Source organism: Enhydra lutris, unplaced genomic scaffold, assembly GCF_002288905.1.
Source record: "Enhydra lutris kenyoni isolate GAN:26980312 unplaced genomic scaffold, ASM228890v2 scaffoldscaffold16, whole genome shotgun sequence".
NCBI classification, from domain to species: domain Eukaryota; kingdom Metazoa; phylum Chordata; class Mammalia; order Carnivora; family Mustelidae; genus Enhydra; species Enhydra lutris.
In genome coordinates, this window is record NW_019154100.1 from 17,885,457 (window position 1) to 17,906,842 (window position 21,386).

The window sequence follows — 21,386 nt, forward strand, 5'->3', positions numbered from 1 at the left end:
TGATAAAAGGGCAATAAATAATTTAAAGAACAGATAATAAAAGGTGAAATTTGCTTCCTATAGCTGTATATATGGAGCATATGGAAGTATATTAGTATAAACAGAATTTTGTTAAGTATGGAACATTTATAATCAGAGGCATTAAGGTAGAATATGAGAAGCTGGGACATACTTTGAGATTGCTTATCAGGACATACAATGAGCCTCCCATAGTTCATCCCTTCACATCCCCACCGACCAGGAACCATCAATCTAGACAATCAATTCCTACTTCCATCTAATACGGGACTTTGTACTGGTTTTTCATGAGCCACAGCTGTACATGTGTGTATCTGTATTATCCACATTTACAGTTTCACAGAGGTCTTTAAAATGTAATTTTCCACATAACCATCTACATTTTGACATAGGAGAATACTACTTATGAAACCATGAGCTATATAAAAATGAAAAAAGAGGCTCAAGAGAGGGGAAACAGATGCCCAGAAACAGGTATGCCTATCACCATGTCTGTTCCTGAAAACTGTTTAAAATAACAAATACTTATCTCTCTATTACATTAATAAATCAATGCTAAAGAGAACTTGTCTGTAATTGTACAAAATATGGCAATTAGGTCTTACTGGTAGAGTTAACTTACAATTTCCACAGGAGCAATGCTTCGTACCAGCTGCTGGAGGAGTGTGGCTTCACAGTATGGAAATTTCCTGATGCTTTCCCTTATGATCTTTTCTTGATATACCGGAAAGCCATCTGAAGCTCGGCCTTTTAACAAGCTGAAAGATATTTTTTAAAAAGTAACTGGAGTTGAATCTCTAAGCATTTCCTCCCAGCTGAACCCATGAACTGTGAGTAATTTCTGTGCTACCTGAGATTTTCATTGTCTCTTCCAATTGTGCTGATAGACTTAATTCAAACTGCTGTTCTACCTGCATGTTTGGCTAGTCCTTATCCTGCTTACATGCCCTGGGAGGTATTTTTGTAAAAGGACCCCTGCCATAAAACACACACTAACCACCATTACCAGAGCAGCTAGTTACTCATTACCACACCGGTTATTTGTACAAAGAGTGAAAACTCTCATTAGGTTACACCCTTCTGACACAGTTCACCTTTCTCAGTAAAACTAGGGGGGGGAAATTTGACCCCAGGGAGTCAGAGAACAAGGATAACATGCAGCTCTCCCAGGTTCAATAATGGAGATGGGCTGAGCGCCATGATGAACCCAGAGCAACAACCTGAGGCATGGCATACCCATCCTCAAAGTTGGACTTGGGCTACCTTCTACATCTTACACAAGCTACCTAAACACTTCAGCTCTCTCACCTGTAAACTGGGGATAACGAAAGCCTTGTTGTAAAAAGCAGAGAACTGAATAATCACTCAACCTAAAGAGAACACTGCTCCTGTTTCTTGCAGACTAAATGTGAGCCCAACAATAACAACGGCTGCTAAAATGCTTAATTTTTTAATCCATGATGAGGCTTCGTATAATAAAACATTATCCATCTGAGTATATTTTACATGTGTCATGGCTGAAATGGTACCTTTTGATCAGAGCGTCCAGTTTATTCTCTCCATCCTTTAAGAAGCTAATACATTTCTGGAAGATACAGCTGATGTAATGCATTTTCATAGCCAACACTTCATTCATGTCTCTCTGCTTCATGCATTTCTCACAGATCAAATCCATCACCTTGTAGCACTTATTCAGGGCCGTCTCTTCTGCCAGCAGAGGGTTCTCGTTGACAAGCATCACGATCTAGAAGACATTCCAGTGAGCTTCGAAATTCCATGAGAGACTTTTCATGTACAAATTGGATACTTATTTTGGGTTGATTTCAACAGATCACCACATAAAGCGTCTCTCAGGGTCACATGTTTACGATGTTAATTCAAACTGGAATGCAAACTGCCAATGATCCAAGTTCTAAAACGAATACAGAAGGACCTCAGCATCCTGAAATCTCTTGAACTCTGTGTATCTGAGTTATCCAGTGATCTGCCATCAAGCTAAACCAGGCTGTTAGCATGCCACTCACAGTCATGGTTTTAGAGTCTCTGTTAAAAGCACTTTTAAAGATAGACACGGCACACTTACATTTCCTTTATATACAGAATCAAATCCCCAAGCAATCACTACTTCTAGCTAACATTACTAGAATTTCACGGCTAGGAGTACTGTAATTCTCATTAATTCTTATTAATTGTAAGAAGATGAGGTTTTTACAGAAAGAAGTCTAAAAATAAAAGGTGTAATCCTTTCCAATGAACTACATTTCTCTGTGGAAATTTTTATGATATGCTTATCATCTATGGTAATGAGAAAAGGTCAAAGAGGAAAGCAAATTAAAAGCCTTCAAGGAGGAATGTTAGACAGTTATCAAATCTGATGCATTATGAGTCCCACACTTCTCATATAGGCACAGATTAAGTGCAAAATCAGCATAATGAGGAGTACTGTTTTCTACTGGCTTTGTTACTGGGAAGATGATTACCTACCTGAAGTAGGTCTGCACAGGGCCACTGGAAACATTCATGGGGACATATCAGTAAGTAAACACATATGTAACACAGGCACAACTGTATGCACAGGGTAGAAAGTCAGTGTTCGTTAACCTATGTGTTACAGCGAAACACCTATCATGGGGAATGTAAATGTCAGGGAATCACAGACAGCAGATTTCATGAATTAGATCCTTTGCTTCCAACAGGAAGATCATTTGTTAACTTCTATGAATCCCATGCATACCTTCCTTACCTGGAAATTTAACACAGATTAAGTGTTCTTGTGAAATTAAAATATGATTTGTACTTATTTTTGAGACTACCAGATTGATATATAATCTAGTATTTTTACAGCACTCGGTAATAAATGAGGGGTCATGAAATAAGTGTAAGAAGATTTGTTGGTAAATGTGCCGATGACTTTCCCTACAATAACATACATAAAAATTAACGTTTGGCAGAGCAGGCTCATTAATCACACATTTATATTTCTACTGTCAACACTAATCATTTGAAACTGTTTATTCAACATTTTTGGGTAAAGCATTTATAATCAAAGCATAGGATCTTAAACTGACAAATAAAAACTTTTTAAAAATCTCAGAACCCAGATTAAAGGGTTTTTTTCTTTGTTAAGACATTAGGTTTTGTTTTGTTTTGTTTTGTTTTTAAAAGATTTTATTTATTTATTTGAGAGAGCAAATGAGAGACAGAGAGCATAAGGGGGTTGGGTCAGAGGGAGAAGCAGACTCCCTTCCAAGCAGGGAGCCCCATGCAGGACTCGATCCTGGGACCCCAGGATCGTGACCTGGGCCGAAGGCAGTCACTTAACCAACTGAGCCAACCAGGTGCCCCAAGATGTTATGCTTTATTTACTTCAAAGTATACACTAGTATACCCAAAGAAAAATGATATATAACCACAGCTCTACTATGAGCCTACTGAAACATTTCACAGGTAATCACAAAAGAATATTTGAACTAGCTACCTTCTTCTAATCTCTGCAGCATTACAAAGTCATCCATTATAAAGAAAATCTCATTATTAATTATCAAAGAGGAATAAATGTATTCCATTAAGTGTAAAAGCCTGATATAGCTCCTCTCCCAAAAAATGTTAGAATATGTTTATATAGTGGCGTTTTGAATTCTCTTTATTTTTTAAATACCCTCTAAGAAAAAATTACCAAACCAACTGGGCTCAAGAAAGTTAATAATCAAAGACAGGATCCCTTGTGTACATCTGTCCCCTGACCCCTTAGAGACTATGCTCGATTCTGTTGTTATTTTTCCCATGACTCTGTTCTTCTCCTTTATAACCTGTGTACTCTGGGCTTCAGCACAACTGCCTGAGTCCCTGCTGAAAACAAACATCCCGATGCCACAGGACCCACTTACCCTCGCCGCCAAGGCAGCGGTGTGATGTGCACTGTGGTGAAAAGGGGCATCGTGTGTCGAGGAGGATTTCTGTGCTGCTTTAAAAAGGCCTTTGACTTTAGAAAATGGTTGTTAGTTACTTTTTTATAATCCACCCCTGGAAGACCCTCGCTGGCTTGGAAAGGGCTAAAGCAACGAAAATAAGGCATCACAAAAGCACTGTACAACTTTAATCTAAAGTGTGGGGGGCAAGGGGGGAATGTTTTCAAGTGAATAGATCATTTATACCTACAAAAACAAGGTCTAGTCTGGAGAAAGGTATTATAATTATAGAATAGTATCTTTTATAAGACCAAAAGTACAAAAGAAATAGAATGGAGGAGATTTGCATTTCTATACCTTTACCATTTATTGCCTGTATAAATATACCCTTATTCTAATTTACTCAAACAGGTGCTCTTAAAGACAATTAGAGATAAAATAATTCATAGGACATTTAACCCCGAGAGTCTAGGTTCCATGTAAACATCCAAAAATTACTCTACAGACTCAATTATTGCAATCACTGAGATTCCTGCAACCTCAAGGGGTAGAAACATAGACATAAATTACAGTAAATCAGAAAAACACAGGGAATTTCTTCAAATCAGTCTAAACCGGAAGATTCTATAATGTTCGGGCCACAGGAGAACAAGAAGGACCCAATCCACACACATTCTCCATATTGAGAAATAATGTATCCCTAGGAAAAATCCTGTCTTCCCACCCAGCCTGCCCCACCACTAAGAGAAAGGGTGCTCTAAGTAGCTCCTATATGGTTATTATCTCTTTGCTTGCGTATGCCGGGAAAGAAACAGAACAGAACAAAACAAAACACTGATACAGAAGAGGCTACCTATTTTTTAAAAGGTTAAATTCTAAGTTCCATATACTCTCCACCGTAAATACGAACATATAGTTCATGGCCAAATTTCTTTTTTGCCCTCTTAGGATCACAAGTGTTACCTCCGGGGGTTCTTTCAGAATGGGAAGGACGACATTTGAGTTTTGAAAAAACAGAAGAGGCTCTACCAGTCTATCTTATGAAAAAGGATCTGTGAGTCCGTCCTCTCTCTTACTGGCCCAGGAAAGTAATTTGGGTGGAAAGCCACAGAACAGGTATGTTTTCTTGGTTTGTTTGTTTCTTGAGGTTCAGAGTCTGTGTGCAAAGGGAAGCATCGATAAAGTAATAACATTACATAAAATTTGGAACTTCTATCTTCAAAGGAGTGCTAGTCTTCAAAAGAGTTACTTATAATACTTATTTTAATGGTGTCCGGTATGTTCCACAGACTCAATGTAATAGACTTGAAGGAAATTTAATTTTACTGCATCTATAGTAACATTTTTTATTAAGAGAAAACCTCAGTGTTTGATCTGGTTTACCACCTTGCTCACCAAACAGTCCTGAATTACTATCAAATCTACACATGAATGAAGATATAGATGAGTAAAATTTGAAAAAGGAGAGCATCACTGTAGCATACAGAGAGTTTTATGTAATGATTCATTGAGGAGATTATACTCATCTGGATTAATTTATAAAAAATAAAGATAAAAAAAATTTGGTAATTAAACAAAAAAAGTTATATGTAAACTCTGAAGAAAAGAGCAGTGAAAATAGTTCCAAATGGCTCCCGAAGTTTCTCTGGTAAGCCAAATGAACTTCTGGGTTGGTCTAAAAAGTTTGAAAATCTGTGTGATTTGACTAATACTGGAAGAACTTTATTACTTAAAGGCATCAAATAGTTACTTACATTAAAATATGAGCTCAGGATGACATTTCAGAACACTTCTTGGAAGGATAATTATTGTAGCAGATGCTGTTGGTGCCCCACCCAAATCCCCACTTGCAGCTTCCAGGACTGTAGGCTGCTAGGGGCTCAGAGCTGCCTCCTTCTCCAGGGAACCACCTCCATCCATGGGATGTTGCTTTCCTGGGCACTACCTGGGAACCTGTCCTTTCCCTCTGAGGACAGCCCTCAGCGAACGGCAACTGAGTGATCCAAAAGAATGGCTCCCTTGCTTCTCTGGAGCCATGAAGAGTCCAGAGCTCCCAGTGAGGTGAGGTGGAAGATGGGCTTCAGCTGAACCCACCTCTTTGCCTGGCTTTTCCTCCCAGTCTAGCCTGTGCCCCTCACCTGCTCTCAGGCTTAAACCGAGCAGTCCCTTCACTGTACCAACTGAACAAGAGCCCCACCTCAAGCTCTAGATCCACAAAACCCAACCACGGCAACTACGATCTTATAGAATTAAGAGCAGTTTCAATGCTGAAGGAATGTTTAAATAAAAAGCAAAGACAATAAACACAACACTACCTTGACAGGATGAAGATTGGTTGTAGTGATAATTTTGTGCAGCGGGCCCGCCAACTTCGGAGGCAGTTTCGGCTCTTTATCCAGCCCCTGGGGTTTAGTGTAATAATCCAGTCTCTCGCGAGGAAAGAAATTATTGATGATCGTCACACAGTCGTGTTGACCTTTTAATAGAAAAAACAGGAAATCTGTTATTTTGTTATTCAAAATATGACATTTCCCAATTTTGTATTAATTAGGGTGCTATGTTCTCCTGAAGTAAAATATACACCAACATCTTTAACTTTCAGGAAAAGTCAGTAGAAGAGGACAAGGAGAGGTAAAATGTTTTGAGGAACATCTATAAGCACACTTTGTGAAGTCCAAAACATAATCCCCTTTTAAAGACATAGAATCCACAGTACATAAGAAGGTTATGTGGATTATCAAAAAATGGAGTTCAATTTGTGAGTGACACTCAATATTTGACAAAAGTCACTTGTTTTTAATTAAGTTTAAATGTCTCTTCTTCCAGCCCTACGGAAATGATGGCCATTCTTCCCTAATCACATCTGGCTTTCTTTACACAGAATATAAATTTATTCTATATAAAGCTTATTATTATTACTATTAACTAAATCTCCCCTCCCAGTGAATTTGAGAAAAGCTTGGCCTCTTTGTGAAATGAATTAGGGAAAAAGCTTTCGCTGGCTTAAGCTCAGAATTCATATCAGGGCTTCTTATAGATCCCTATGCCACTTGTCTGTAACACCTCTGGAGGAAAAACTGGTCCTAGGGAAGCAAGACTGTCCCTGGGGAAGTTGGTGACCTGAACGTGTTTTCCTGCTCCTCCCCAGCTCCCTCGCCACTAACTCTCTGGGGCAGGGAAGTGGCTACTCTGGGCAAACAGGCAGAACCCTCAGGATACACTGGCAGGTGCAGGCTCCTTTGGGATCTCTGTCCACAAGACAGGGCGACCAGCAGCAGAGAGTTCTGGGACCAGGCATTGGGGCTCCTGGAGATCGATCTGCCCTGGGGGGCCAATGTGGCCCCAGTCCACTTGTGCATGGTCCTGCGAGCATCTGCTCGATCCTGCTGACAAAGTGATCTGCAGGGTAGATGTTGGTACTTGAGGCTGGCAGAGAGCTCTGCTCGCCTGGGAGTTTACTTAGAGTTCTATACCCCTGGGTTCGACACAGTGCCCTTCTCTTCACTGCTTCATAACCACTATCAGCTTGACCCAGCTGCGTAGGAGATATGGAGCGAAGTACCCAAGGGGATCCAGCATCATGGAAGACTTGTGCACTGCCTCCAGCAGATGGCCTCTTTGGTAGGAAGTATACTTACAGCATGGACCACAACCACAACCAAACCATAACCATAATCACCAAGCAAGAACACTTACGTAGATCAATTACAAAATGTAAAGTTTTGTGGACTGCAGAAAGATTCACAATTCTAACATTAATAACAAAAAATAAAAATTAAAATAAAATCAAGAGACAAACTGAAAGAGGTAATCTAGGTTACTACTGAGGTCTAAAAGAGTAATATTGAAGACAAAGTGGGTGAAATATCTCAAAACAGAGAAAAAAATGAGGAAATGGAAATCATTATGGAAGAGATGAGAGCGGAAGGGCAGATCCAGGAAATTTAAAGGTGAAAATAGTAGAAATCTTTGAAGGGAAACAAGAAATGGATGGAGAATTAAGAACTAAGCAAATGCTAGATGAACACATCCTTGATTTAAAAGGAAATTTTAGTAGTGATCACAAACACATTTTTGGTATTTAATGCCATTCTTAAGTACTGAAACACTAGGGTGGGTTTTTTTTTTTTCTTTCTGCCTTTCTTTCCCTTTCTTTCTTTTTTTTTTTTTTTAAATCAGAAAGCTCTGATATATGTATCTTGGGGAGGAGTCAAACAATAATAGCATTCAGTAAAAATATGAGGTGCTCTGTTTAGCAAACAATCATCTCTACTTCCATAATGTTCCCGAAGGAAAAGGCAAAAACAACCAAGCAAATCCCCTACTATAAGCAGGACATGATATGATGGCATCAAAATTAACACAGGTCACTGTGTGTGGGAATTTACAATGGTGCAGGAAGAAACCAGAGATGAAGACAAACTATATTGTTTCCTTAAAACACAATCTACACCCAACTTCGATAAACAGATATGTGATACTATTTAATTAAAAAAAAAAGGTTCTAAAATAGCTGCTACAAGGGCATGGGGGTGGAGTAACTGGGTGATGGGCATGAAGGAAGGCACATGGTATAATGGGCACTGGGTGTTACATACAACTAATGAATCACTGAACTCTACTTCTGAAACTAATAATACACTATATGTTAATTAATTGAATTTAAATAAAATTAAATTCAGTAAAAACAAAATAAAATAGCTCCTACAAAAAAACCAAAATTGACAGAGAATGAGCTGAAAATAAAGGAGTCGGGGGAAACATAGAATTAGTTTGTTACTCTTATTTTCTCATCAATCTCTCTACTAATATAGTCAGGAAAATCCCTCTGAGCAGTTGGCAATATCTATACATAAAAATACCAGCTACATAACAATGTCAGTATCACAAGACTAGAGGTCTCTTAAGATTACACCTTTGTAAGAAGGACAACATGATATTACTTTACCTTTTCTTTACTTCAGGGTTGATTTTTTTTTTTACATTTTAGGTAGAGCTTAGATTATTTTGCTATTTTATTTTAACTTATCTGCTAATAATTTAAATTAGAGTGATATATACTTAATGATCATAAACTTTTACTTAATTTATATTTAAGTGTTTATAATTGAAACAATTCAATATTTAGTTTTACTGGTGTTTAATTTAATGAATTCTGAATAAATACAAATAAAATAGTACTACTATTACAGAAAATAAATGCTGGGCAAGGGGCTTGGGCAGTGCATCTGGGGCCAGTACTACCATCACTAGGGAGTCTTCCTGACTGAATGGGCTCACTGAGTCAGTCCTAGGCAGGTTTACTCAGAGCAAGCATATACACGACTAATCACATATTAGTAAAATTTTTTATTTTCTAAGATAAACTGAAACTGAAACATACTTCCAGAATGAGATACAGAAAGTTTATAAGGGAAAATAAATTCTCATTTCCAAAGTGTGAAGTGTGAAGTAACTTCACAACAGAAAAGCGTGAAGTAACTTCTGTGTATGACTGAGGGAACAGAACGGGGATCCAAGAACCGTGAAACCAGCTCTGGTACGACTCACATTTCAGGGAGAACGAGAATTTCAGTTACCATGGATTTCAAACCATTTCCAACCTATAAACCATGGGAGAAGGTCCTGTAACCCAAATCTAAATGGAAACAGACAGCTGAAGATGGAGCAAGGGGGAGGAGAAAAGGGGAGTAGACACCAACTGTTGGCGGCAGAGATGGTTAATCTGAATAATGGGTGGAGGCAACTTGACTGAGAAATTATCTTGTTGACTGTGAGGATTAGTCAAAGAGAAGTAACCCATGATGGATGACATTCAAATAACATTTTGGTACTAAAAATACTGAACCCTCTCAGTCAAGTCCACGGATGGTGGCAATGGTGGAGGAGGAAAAGAAAGACGTGTTGTCTGACGAGGCAGAGAATGTGGAAAAACAAGTGAGCTGGAAGGATTTCCTCATGTTGGAACCGTTAAATGGGCAAATCCAGTGCCTTGCGGGTGGGCCACGGGGGATAGTTTTATTCTTGCTTTTAACTGGCAAATATGGGTTTAATCGGGAGTGTTGTGAATAGGAGAGTAAGCATTAGTGGAATGGGAAAACTTTCTTGATCTTTCTAGTTAATAAAAGAAGAAATAAATGTACTCTAACATGACCAGGCCAGTCACATTAAGGAAACACACACACACACACACACACAACACTATACACAAGCACAAGCAAAAACAACCAGCAACCACCAAGTAAAACAAAGTAAAATAAAAATAGTGAGGAAAAGAGGGATGCAATCAAGTTTATCAGTAATGATATATATGCACAAGCTGAGTACCTGTTAAAAGCCAGAGACTATCATTTTGGGTTAGAGAGCACAGCACACGTACATGGGTTTATAAACATATAGATGTAGCAGTAGTTACCCTAATATAATGAAATAATAAAGATTGAGAACAAAGAGGTGCCAAAGAGATTACTAACAAATGCAAAAACCCTAAAAGGAATCAAGAATGACTATAATAGCAAACTGGTGCAGCCACTCTGGGAAATAGCATGGAGGATCCTCAGAAAGTTAAAAATAGAACTGTCCCACCATCCAGCAGCTGCACTACTAGGTATTTATCCAAAGGATACAAAAATAGTGATTCAAACAGGCATATGCACCCCAATGTTTATAGCAGCAATGTCCACAATAGCCGAACTATGGAAAGAGCCCAGATGTCCATGGACTGCTGAATGGATAGAGAAGATGTGGTCCATTCTAGACAATGGAATACTCCTCAGCCACCAAAAAGAATGAAATCTTGCCACTTGCAATGATCTGGATGGACAGAGAGGGTATTAATGCTAAGTGAAATAAGTCAGTCAGAGAAAGACAAATAGCACATGATTTAACTCATATGTTGAAGTTAAGAAACAAAACTGATGAAGATAGGAGAAAGGAAGGAAAAATAAAGTAAGATTAAAAGAGAGAGGGAGACAAACAATAAGAGACTCTAAACTATAGGGAACAAACTGAGGGTTGCTGGACCGGAGGTGGGGGGGGAATGGGGTAATTGGGTGATGGGCATTAAGGAGGGCCCTTGATGTGATGAGCACTAGGTGCTATATGCAACTGATGAATCACTATATTCTACCCCTGAAGCCAATAATACACTATATGTTAATTAACTTGAATTTAAATAAAATCTGGAAAAAAAACCCCAAAAAACCTAAAAATCCAAAATGAATGGACTATCAGAAAAAGTAGAACTAAAAACTGAAACAAGACAAAGAGTGGCATTCAGCAATGGTAAAACCAAAAGCAATATTATAAAAAGTGAAGAGCTAAAAATATTTCCATTAAAAATAGAAAAAAAAGACATGCCAATTTTCACTATTACTATTTCTTCTTACTTTGAAGCCTAGAGCTAATTCAAATAGAAAATAAATGAAATTGAATAGCTATAAAGCTGGGGAGACTCTAGTAAAAATGACAAGCAAAAAAACAAATCAATGACTTTCTCCTTATTGTCCGTAACCAGCTAGAAATGACATCATGGAAGTGGTGGTGGGAATTCTTACAATATGGGCAATAACTACCAACTAGTTAGAAATAAACCTGGAAAAAATGTAGTTTTATATAAAAGAAAGATCTGCTGTGAGGGAATCTAATGGATAAGACCAAAGGACCAAAAATAAGTAAAAGAAACAAAAAGCAATATATAGGCATACCATGCAGTCTCTGCAACGAATTACATAACCATTAAATGAAAATCCAACAAGAATCAACAAACAAAAAACAAAAAAAAAACAAACAAAGAAAGAGGGGAGGGAGGAATGTATTGAAAGAAGAATAAGTAAAGGGAACACTTGCTTTAAAGTCAATGTGATCAGACAACGTGGTATTAATACAGAAAGTGACAAGCAGCCCCATGAAGAGAATATGGGGTCCAGAAATAGATACCAGTAGAGAAGAGAATTTAACTTACAACAAAACTGGTATTTCACTTTCGGCAGGAAAATGTTGAGTGGCTTTGTAAGTGGTGCTGTCATAACTAACTAAATATCCAGGGGGAAATGAACTCTAAAAAAATTAAATGAAAATACAAAAAAGTAAAAAAAAAATCTGAAGGAAATTTAGGAGAATAGTTAGCTAACTGACAGTGAAGAACTCTTTTGGCAAGACAAGAACCATGGAAGGTATTTAAAACAAACAAACAAACAAACAAAAAACCCATGATTACTTAAAAATAAAGTTTTTATGGCAAAATTTCCCAGAAAGTCAAAAGAAAAATATATAAGGAGTATCTGAAACACGTGTGATAGACAAAATGTCAGCATCCATAATATACATAAAGCTCCTCAAAGCAGTAAGAAAAGACAACCCAAAGGAAAAATACATGATGAGTATGAGTAGTCATCCACAGAAAAGAAAAATATAGATAAGTAACAAAAGAAGCAGCTGAATTTCATGAATAATGAGGGAAAAGCAAATTCACAATATACCATCTTGTCAACTATCAGATTGGCAAAAACAGAAGAGTGAAAGCACCCAGTGCTGAAGAAGATGTTCACAGGAGTGTGAATTTCTATGCCCTTGTGGAAAGCTATCTAGACTTAGACTAAAATTAAAAATACAGACCGTGCGTCTCAGCCATTTAACTTCTGAGAATATGTTTTATACATATTAAAGCAGTACCATGTAAAAATGTAAGATCAAGGATCAGTATATTATTTATAGTGATTTTTAAAAATTATGCAACAGGGGCACATGGGTGGCTCAATCAGTTGGGCATCGAGCTCTCGATTTTGGCTCAGGTTACCGTTTGAGGTCATGGGATTGAGCCCTGTGTCAGGCTCTGTGCTCCAAATGCGGTCTGTCTGTCCCTCTCCCTCTGCTCCTCTGCCACCCCCCCACCCCCGCAATCATGTGTGCTCTCTTGAATAAATAAATAAATAAAATATTTTTAAAAACCTGTAAAATTTATTTATAGGGAGAGCTAAATGAACTATGAGTGCCTGTATCATGGAATATTAGGTAACTGCTGGAGAAACTGAATTTAGACCTACTGAGATGAGAGGGACTTCCACGGCATACTGGTCAGGAAAGGAAACAAGTCACAAGGAATATCTTTGTATGATAAATATTTTTTAAAAGATAAAAATCTTTTTTAAAAGATAATGATCTTGTACACATGTGCCCATATTTATATAAACTTTTCCACTCGCGGGCTATAAAAGGGGACAATGACTTTTTAAAAAGACTGACCATAATGGAAAATATAATGTCGACTAAAAGGGTTTAATTTTTGTCTATGAAGTCACTCTATATAGATTAAAATGGAATGAAAATATCCCTCTTGTTTCTCTTATTTTAGGATGGGATGGTGGACAATTTCTACCTTAGATTTTTATGGATACAGTAGCGTTAAGGAAAAGAACACTGTATTAATTTTTGAAAGAACAGGCTCCTCCACTTCTAGCCCTGGGAACTGAGGAAAGTTACCGAATCTCTGTCTGACCTCTGTTTTCCTACACTGGGGACATAAATGAAAACCTGTAGAGTTCAGCAGAACTTCCTATGATCTAACTGCCAGGCCTTATGGCACAGATCAGAAAACAGGAGGTCTGTGGAGGGAAGGGATTTGCCTGTGATCTTGTCATGATTTAGCAGCAGACATGAATTAAAATATGAGAATCAAGATTATCCTGGATTAGTCTTATTTTCCCCTTATACTGACAGCCTCAACATTAACTGAGAGGTGAGTTGGGGGGAACCAGGGAGCCCCTAATGGTAGGAGATAAATGGTAATTCTCTTAAGTTTACACTGCAAGGCCACGCTTTTCTCAAATCCTCCTGAAATTGAGGTAAAATGAGAATATCTGCTCTGACAGAGCTGTCACAGAGTGACTCAGTGACTATCTGACTTAATCATTGGTAGCTACTATTTGTGGTTTTGAGACAATAACAACTTTTGACAAAATACACAGTCATTGCCTCCTAATATCAAACTAACAGACTAATTCCCACTATATTTCATCTTAAATGTAATTTCTCTTGAAACCCCCTTGGGGTAGGATAAAAGATCCCTCTCTCTGATATATTTCTATGAAACCCTTAAGATGTCCCATGAGGTATACTTCCACAACGCTTGTCTCTGCCGTTAGCCTCTCACTGCCGTGACAGCATGAAGAGCCTCTGTCTCGCTCACCACTAGAGCGATGCTTGGTATCTAGACTATGAACATTAAGTATTTATTTAATGATTCCAAAAAGGCCACCGGCTGCATTCCCAATAAATCAGATGTCTATATATTTGCTTGTCCATCTCTGGACTCTTCTCAACTGCCACATCAGTGGGACCAAAATACCAGTGACCAAATAGGCATGCCATTCTCTTCCAAACCCTTCCTATTATGTCCTGGAACAAGACTGATACACCAGGAAATACTGGGCAGATACAATAAATGTCTGTACTTGATGAGGATGATAATGAGGCAGCTATATATTATATTATTATTAATGTTCCTTTCTAGGAAGAAATTGCATTGTTGACATTTTTATTAGCAACAGCGACTGATGGCATCTCTTTCATGCTACCTGTAAAGCTCCCTACATCAATATTTCACTTAGTCCTTTCAGTAACCATGAACCAAGTTACAATGAGGAAACTGAAGGTCAGAACGATTAAGTAACCTGGTACTGAGCGGTACAGCCAGAATTTCAACTGACGATTACTGACTTCAGAGGTCATGTTCTTGATTTTAGGGTAAACTAGTTCCCTTAGAGAAATAAAATATATTCATTCAAAGCATTTAACTACAACCCAAATGGCCCCACTATTCTTGGTATCTCACAAAGCAGAAATTCAAAACAGCCTCGTTATCTCCACAGCGTTACTAGATAGTTCGCTAAGTTAGACAAAACCTAGTAAGCTGTATACATTTTGCATTTTTAAAAATAAACATGACAGGGATGCCTGGGTGGTTCAGTCAGCTAAGGATCTGCTTTCAGCTCAGGTCATGATCTCAGGGTCCCAGGATGAAGACCCGCAACGGGCTCCCTGCTCATCGCGGAACCTGCCTTTCCATCTGCCTGCCCCTCCCCTGCTTGAGTGCGCGCTCTCTCTCTCTCTAACAAATAAATAAATAAAATCTTTAAAAAAAATAAAAAATAAACAAACACACATGACACTGTTTGTATTCTGAGAAGCAAAATGCATTTTTTCATGGAGGACACTTCAGATAAAGCTTAAATTTAAAACTGCCATAAAAACTCACCCACAAAGGCTGCCATCTGAGCTGCGGTTCTTCCCACAGAGTTGACAACATCTGTCTCAGCTCCGGCTTCCAACATTACCCATGTGATGTCTTTGTTACCTGATGTTAAAAAGGAACCTGTCAGTTAATACTAAGGGAAGCACAATTCAAATATCTCCTAATTTATCTGGACCCTTTTTCCCCATTTAATTTTAGGTTTCTATCTTGTGAATATTTTCATTTTTTTTTTTCCTGAAGTATAAACTGTAACTATAGTAAATGGGAAAAAAATCCACATAGAAATTAACCTCATTTTGCGTAAAATGCCTTCAGGCAATAAAAAAATAGTATGGAATTAGGAATTATCACTTTTTTTAACGAAACAAAATATATTTTTTGACAGATAATTCTTAGTATAAAGTCAAAACAAAAAAATATCAACAATAAAGAGAGAGAAAATGAAAACATGTTTCCACTTAGTATCTACCAACCCATCCCAACCCTCACACCTGTAGGCCCTGGAATAATGATTTAACAGGTGATGGTCTATCTTTCTATACTCTTCTTTCTAAACATCCATTTGCCTTTATTCTATTTGCATTCTATTACTAATGTAATCATCACAGATACTTGCTATTATAAATTATACTCAGTGACCAGCATTTTCCATTAATTTTAGCAAGGTTGAACTATGATTTCCTCAGAACAGTTCCTGGAAAACACTGCAAGAATCAAAGTTATGCATATTTTAGCTGCATTTTGCCAGGCTGACTTCCAGCAAGGCTGGGCTGATATGCATATCCCAAAATGGTTCAGAGAAATCCCTACACCAATGCTGGGGACATTAGCTCCCTTCTTGACCTCTGCCAATATGGTAACTGACAAATGATCATTTATTCTTGTAATCTGCATTTCTTTGTTTATTGGTGAAAGCATTTCATATCCTCATGAACCAGTTCTATTTCTTGTGTTTTCTGTTCAATTTTGGTCCAATTTTGTATTGCAGCACTTATTTCTAAATCATTTTTGAGAACTCCTGATATATAGTGATATGACCCTGAGAGATATGTAATAAATATTTTCCTTAGTTTTGCATTTGTATTTTACTCTCTATATGGTATATTCTATATTTGGAAATGTTTAAATTATGTATAATCAAATTGGTCAATGTTGTCCTATTTTAATTATATATTTTATGTATCATATTTAGAAATGCTTTCCTTTTATCCCCCCAAGTTTTTATTTAAATTCCAGCTAGTTGACATACAGTACAATGTTAGTTTCGGGTGTAGAATTCAGTGAATCATCACTTACGTACAATGCCCGTTGCTCATAGCAAATGCCCTCATTAATACGCGTTACAGAGCTAGACCATCTAAGCACCTCCGTGCTTTCCTGTTCCAGGCTTATAAAAATACAGATTACTGCTTTTCAAGTATGAGAATATTATATTACATCCTCAGTTTATTAAGAAAAAAAAAAAAAAACTACAACTATGGATAACTCCACTTAATTTTAAATGTTTCCTGGTTGTCTTTATTCACAAATCATAAGCAACATGAATAAGAGTAAATTTCTAACTGGATCAGCAGAATTCAGTACATAAATGTCAGTGAAACAGAGAGACAACTCTATCATAGCAGCTATTTTCTCAAGAGAACAACAAAGTTCTCAGATTACTTCACAGTACAAAGATACAGAACATCAACAGAACTAACCTGAAAGAAAAACGATCCAACTTCTTAACTCTACACAAAATAGACTGTCAGTACAATTAAGTGATTTAAATAAGTAAAGAAACATATTACCAAATTAACTATATTTCATACGTTATAACTTCAAAAACCAATTCCTACCTTTTCTATAAGAACCGATCTTAAAATTACTATAATGAAAAAGCATTTAATTTAAAAGTATGCATGTACTTATAACAAATTTGTAGGGATGACTAATAATAATATATTAGAATAAATGCCAAAACTTCACCAGAAAGCGCAGCAAACATGAGGGCTGTGTATCCGTGCTCATGTTGATGACAATTTACATCAGCTCCATGTCGTAAAAGTAATTTGCACATATCAAGTTTCCCTTTATAGGCTGCATGCATTAGAGGAGTCATTCCATTCTTCAACAGAAAGGAAAAAAGTATTAATTTTACTTATTTGCCTCTTCCCCTATGAACAATTCCTGCAATTATTCAAAAACATAAAAGAAACATGAATTAATAAATTCATCTTTATAATTTGTAATGTACTTTATGTTGATATCCTCACTTGGCTCTTCCATAAACTGCTGAGGAAAAATGATGGTTTTGTTACCTAATTTTTTTTTTTTTTAATAGTTTAGCAGACAGATTCAGAGAAGACTTGCTCACCCTCACATAAGCAGTAAAATGGCCAGGCAGGTACCAAACCTAGATCATCTGGGCTCTCATCTCTATCACACACACTTAGTTCCTAGGAAAACAAATGAGCCAAAAAATATGAATGCAGAAATTTTTTTTTTAAGATTTTATTTATTTATTTGACGGAGAGAGAGAGAGATCACAAGTAGGCAGAGAGGCAGGCAGAGAGAGAGGGGGAAGCAGGCTCCCCAGCGAGCAGAGAGCCCGATGTGGGCCTTGATCCCAGGACCCTAAGACCTTGACCCGAGCCGAAGGCAGAAGCTTAACCCACTGAGCCACCCAGGCGCCTGAATGCAGAAATATTTTAAAAAACAAATAAACAAACTCAAAACAATTAGAATGCCTATCAAAGAGAAAGCTGAATGGAGTATGTTATATCCACAACATGGAATGCCATGAAGCTACTGACAGGAACGCATCTGTATCTAGAGAACTGGAGGGATTTCCACGAATTACTGACAATGAGAAAAACAAGATGCAGCAAATGTCTATTTCCATGGTATCATTTAAAAATAATGATCCCCAAACCACATGTACATTTTGAATATGTATGATTTCATCACATACATGACTGAATATATAAATACCGAGAAATGGCTGGTAGTATTTACACTCCACTGTTTAGTCTCCATATGCTTTGTGCATATCCAGTGAAACATCCAGCTTTATTTGTTCTGGGAATCTGATACTATTTGGTAGATAAATGAACAAGTTGTTCTCAAGTAAACCAGGATAAGCTATAAATGCTGGCATTTCAAAGCTGTTTTTGATAAAAACCTCTCCAAAACACAATCTCTTAAACCTCCGTATGCTAACATGCTTTGAATTGTTCTTTATGATCCCACACTATTATATGAACAGAAGCTAGCAGTATTTTTTTTTTTTTTTTAGATTTTACTTATTTGTCAGAGAGAGAGAGTAAGAGAGAACACAAGCAGGGGGAGCAGCAGGCAGAGGGAGAAGCAGACTCCAAGCAGAGCATGGAGCCTGATGCCCCAGGGATACGAGGACTGAGCAGAAGGCAGACACTTAACTGACTCAGTCATCCAGGCGCCCAACCAATATTCTTGAAGTGTTACTGATGCGAGAATTATAGGAAGGCTGGGACCTTTCAAGAGGCTCTCCAGAAGACATCTCAGTAGGAGTCATCATTGTTTCTTGAGAGTAATAAAACATTGATAAGATTATAATGTTAAGACTTCCTTTGTTGGGAGTATCTACAAGTATGAGGTATTTCAAGGTTGGGAGTGGCTCAGGAAGGTGCGGGTAATCAGGATCTCATTACACATACACACACACATACATACATACACACACACATACACACACAGCTTTGAGCAAGTGGGAATGAACTATACAGTTATTACCTTTTGAATGCGGCAAAAATGTATTCAGAACATGACTAGGGTGATAGCCCCCAAAGGATGCTATAATCTGGACATAAGAAGCTCGCATTAACCTGTGAGGTGGGGAAGGACACAGTACAGGCAGATGGGCAGTCAACCACACAGCAACCCCATCCTACAAGGAAAGACTGAATGAATAAGTCTGACACTATAATACTGTCCTATATATAATATAGGACATGTATTATATAGGACATAATATAGGACACATAAATATAATATAGGACATATATATACTGTTCTATATATAAAAAAAATCTAAAGCAGCATTCAACACAATGAGAAAAGATGCTTAAAAACAAAGAAGATGTGCAAAATTTGGGGAGGTTACATTGCGAAGTGTCCTCAGCTGCTTATGTCTGCTTGTGTTTTAATTGTCCTCTGTGTTGATCACTTTTGTCCATTTAATCTGCCTGCCTCCTTGGTTCCTGATCCTGTTTCCTCTTTTCTTTTTTTTTAAATTTTCTTTCTTTTTGCTCTTTCTTATTTACCAGCAGTCTTAACAGGGACTGGTTTTTCAGAGGCAATCCATGAGAGCTTTTTAAAGGGGCAATGAGCAAACCCAATCATATCATTTTCTGTACAATTTCTGAACTTGTTATCTTTGTCATGTCTATAAAGCAGTGTATCTTTTTCCCATATCAGGTGTCAGTGCTGGGCTGGTTGATCCTGGGTAACAGAAGCCAAACATGTGCTAACTGATAATTTATATTAAGCTTTTCTTTTCTTTTTTTTTTACTGAGGTATAATTGATATACAATGTTATATTAATTTCAGGTATACAACATAATGTGTATTATGAAATGTATAGAAGCTTTCCAAGTAAGAGGATATCTCATACACTTTCTTAGTTCAATTTTGAATCATAAGAACAAAAAGAATTACAAATTTTGAATGTAATTTTTACTATCTGAGTATATAGTACTGAGTTATAGTACAGACTATAGTACAGACTACAGACTATAGTACAGACTGTTATTTATGGAAACCTCTCAATGGGCAAGAAAAAAAGGAAGTGACATTAATAATAATTTATATCTGTTTGATGTTCCAAACAGATATAAAGCAGCTACCATCCTACAAATTTTCTAGTCTTTCTAGTATTTTTATGTATTCCAGTATAAAATATCAAGAAAAGGAATTGGATAATTTAAAATACTATCAATCTACTAGCTATAGAAGAGAATATGCCAATGTTCAAAATAAATTAAATTAAAAATATCATCTTCTAGTTATAAAAATGGAACAAGCTATTATCAGTTAGAAAAAAATAATACCTAATGTCCATCCCAACTCAAATCACGAAAGCGGAAATAAGGTTTCATAAAATGTTATCAGTGTTACACGTAATTCATCAGTTACATTTTAACATCTCTGAAACTGAGGTGTACTTCACAAATACTAGAATCTTACAAATTATCACCAATCTCCACCCCCTTCCTTTTTTTTACTATTTCTGAAATCTGGGTGAGTCTTAAAATCTATGGCATCTTCGAATCACTGAAACATCAAGAGTAAAATTCCAAACTTCCTTGTCATTTCCCAAAGGCAACTTTGGAAGAAGTCTGCTTAACTGAACTGCGTGAAAAACAAGCAGCTAAAATTCTTTAGATATTAATGACCGTAAAAAGAACTGAAGCTTCTCTCCCATGATTCTTAAATCCAAGAATTTATCAATATTAGCCTATTATGTTACAATTCTCTATCATTACCTAAAGCTTTCATTCATTCAGTAAATATTTCCTGAGTGCCTAATATATGTCCGACACAGGTTTATGCGCTGTGGGTAGCAATGAACTAATTCCATACCCCTCCAGGCTAAGTCCCTGACATTTAAATTTTAGTTGTGGCTACAGGGCTGGTGGTACAAGTGCTCTAGAGAAAGAACATCAAATAAGAGGGAAACAGAATGGCAGAGAGCAAGAAGAAATTATTAGTTGAAAAAGGAGAGTTAAGAAATGTCCCTCTAGGCAGGTGGCTTTTGGACAAATCCTTTCCTAAAGGGAGTGGCTACACAAAGGATTTATTTATTTATTTATTTTTTAAAAGATTTTATTTATTTATTTGACAGAGAGAGATCACAAGCAGGCAGAGAGGCAGGTAGAGAGGGAGGAGGAAGCAGGCTCCCTGCTGAGCAGAGAGCCCAATGCGGGGCTCGATCCCAGGACCCTGAGATCATGACCTGAGCCGAAGGCAGCGGCTTAACCCACTGAGCCACCCAGGCGCCCTACACAAAGGATTTAAATGACCGGTGGAAGAATCCTCCAGGGAAAGAGAATGCAAGTGTGAAACTCTGGGTGAGAGAAGTATTGCCTTCAAGGAATATCAAGGAAGCCAAAACTGTCCCCAGGATCTCCAGGTATCTCCTTGGCTTGATCCCCATTCTTCTAAGGTTTTTTTGTTTTGTTTTGAATTTT

The 21,386-nt window shown here is 37.3% G+C and overlaps 1 protein-coding gene across 1 annotated transcript in view; it reads right to left on the reverse strand.

Annotated features, from left to right (window-relative positions):
- The window catches only part of LOC111147389 (ankyrin repeat and MYND domain containing 2), a 35,833-nt gene that overhangs the window by 6,897 nt on the left and 7,550 nt on the right, over positions 1 to 21,386 (reverse strand). The window contains exons 3-7 of the mRNA XM_022503391.1: positions 17,146 to 17,284; positions 15,181 to 15,279; positions 6,242 to 6,402; positions 1,548 to 1,762; positions 641 to 776 (exon numbers count right to left, since the gene is read on the reverse strand). Coding sequence (XP_022359099.1) covers positions 641 to 776; positions 1,548 to 1,762; positions 6,242 to 6,402; positions 15,181 to 15,279; positions 17,146 to 17,284 — 750 coding nt within the window. The remainder of the gene's footprint in view (positions 1 to 640; positions 777 to 1,547; positions 1,763 to 6,241; positions 6,403 to 15,180; positions 15,280 to 17,145; positions 17,285 to 21,386) is intronic.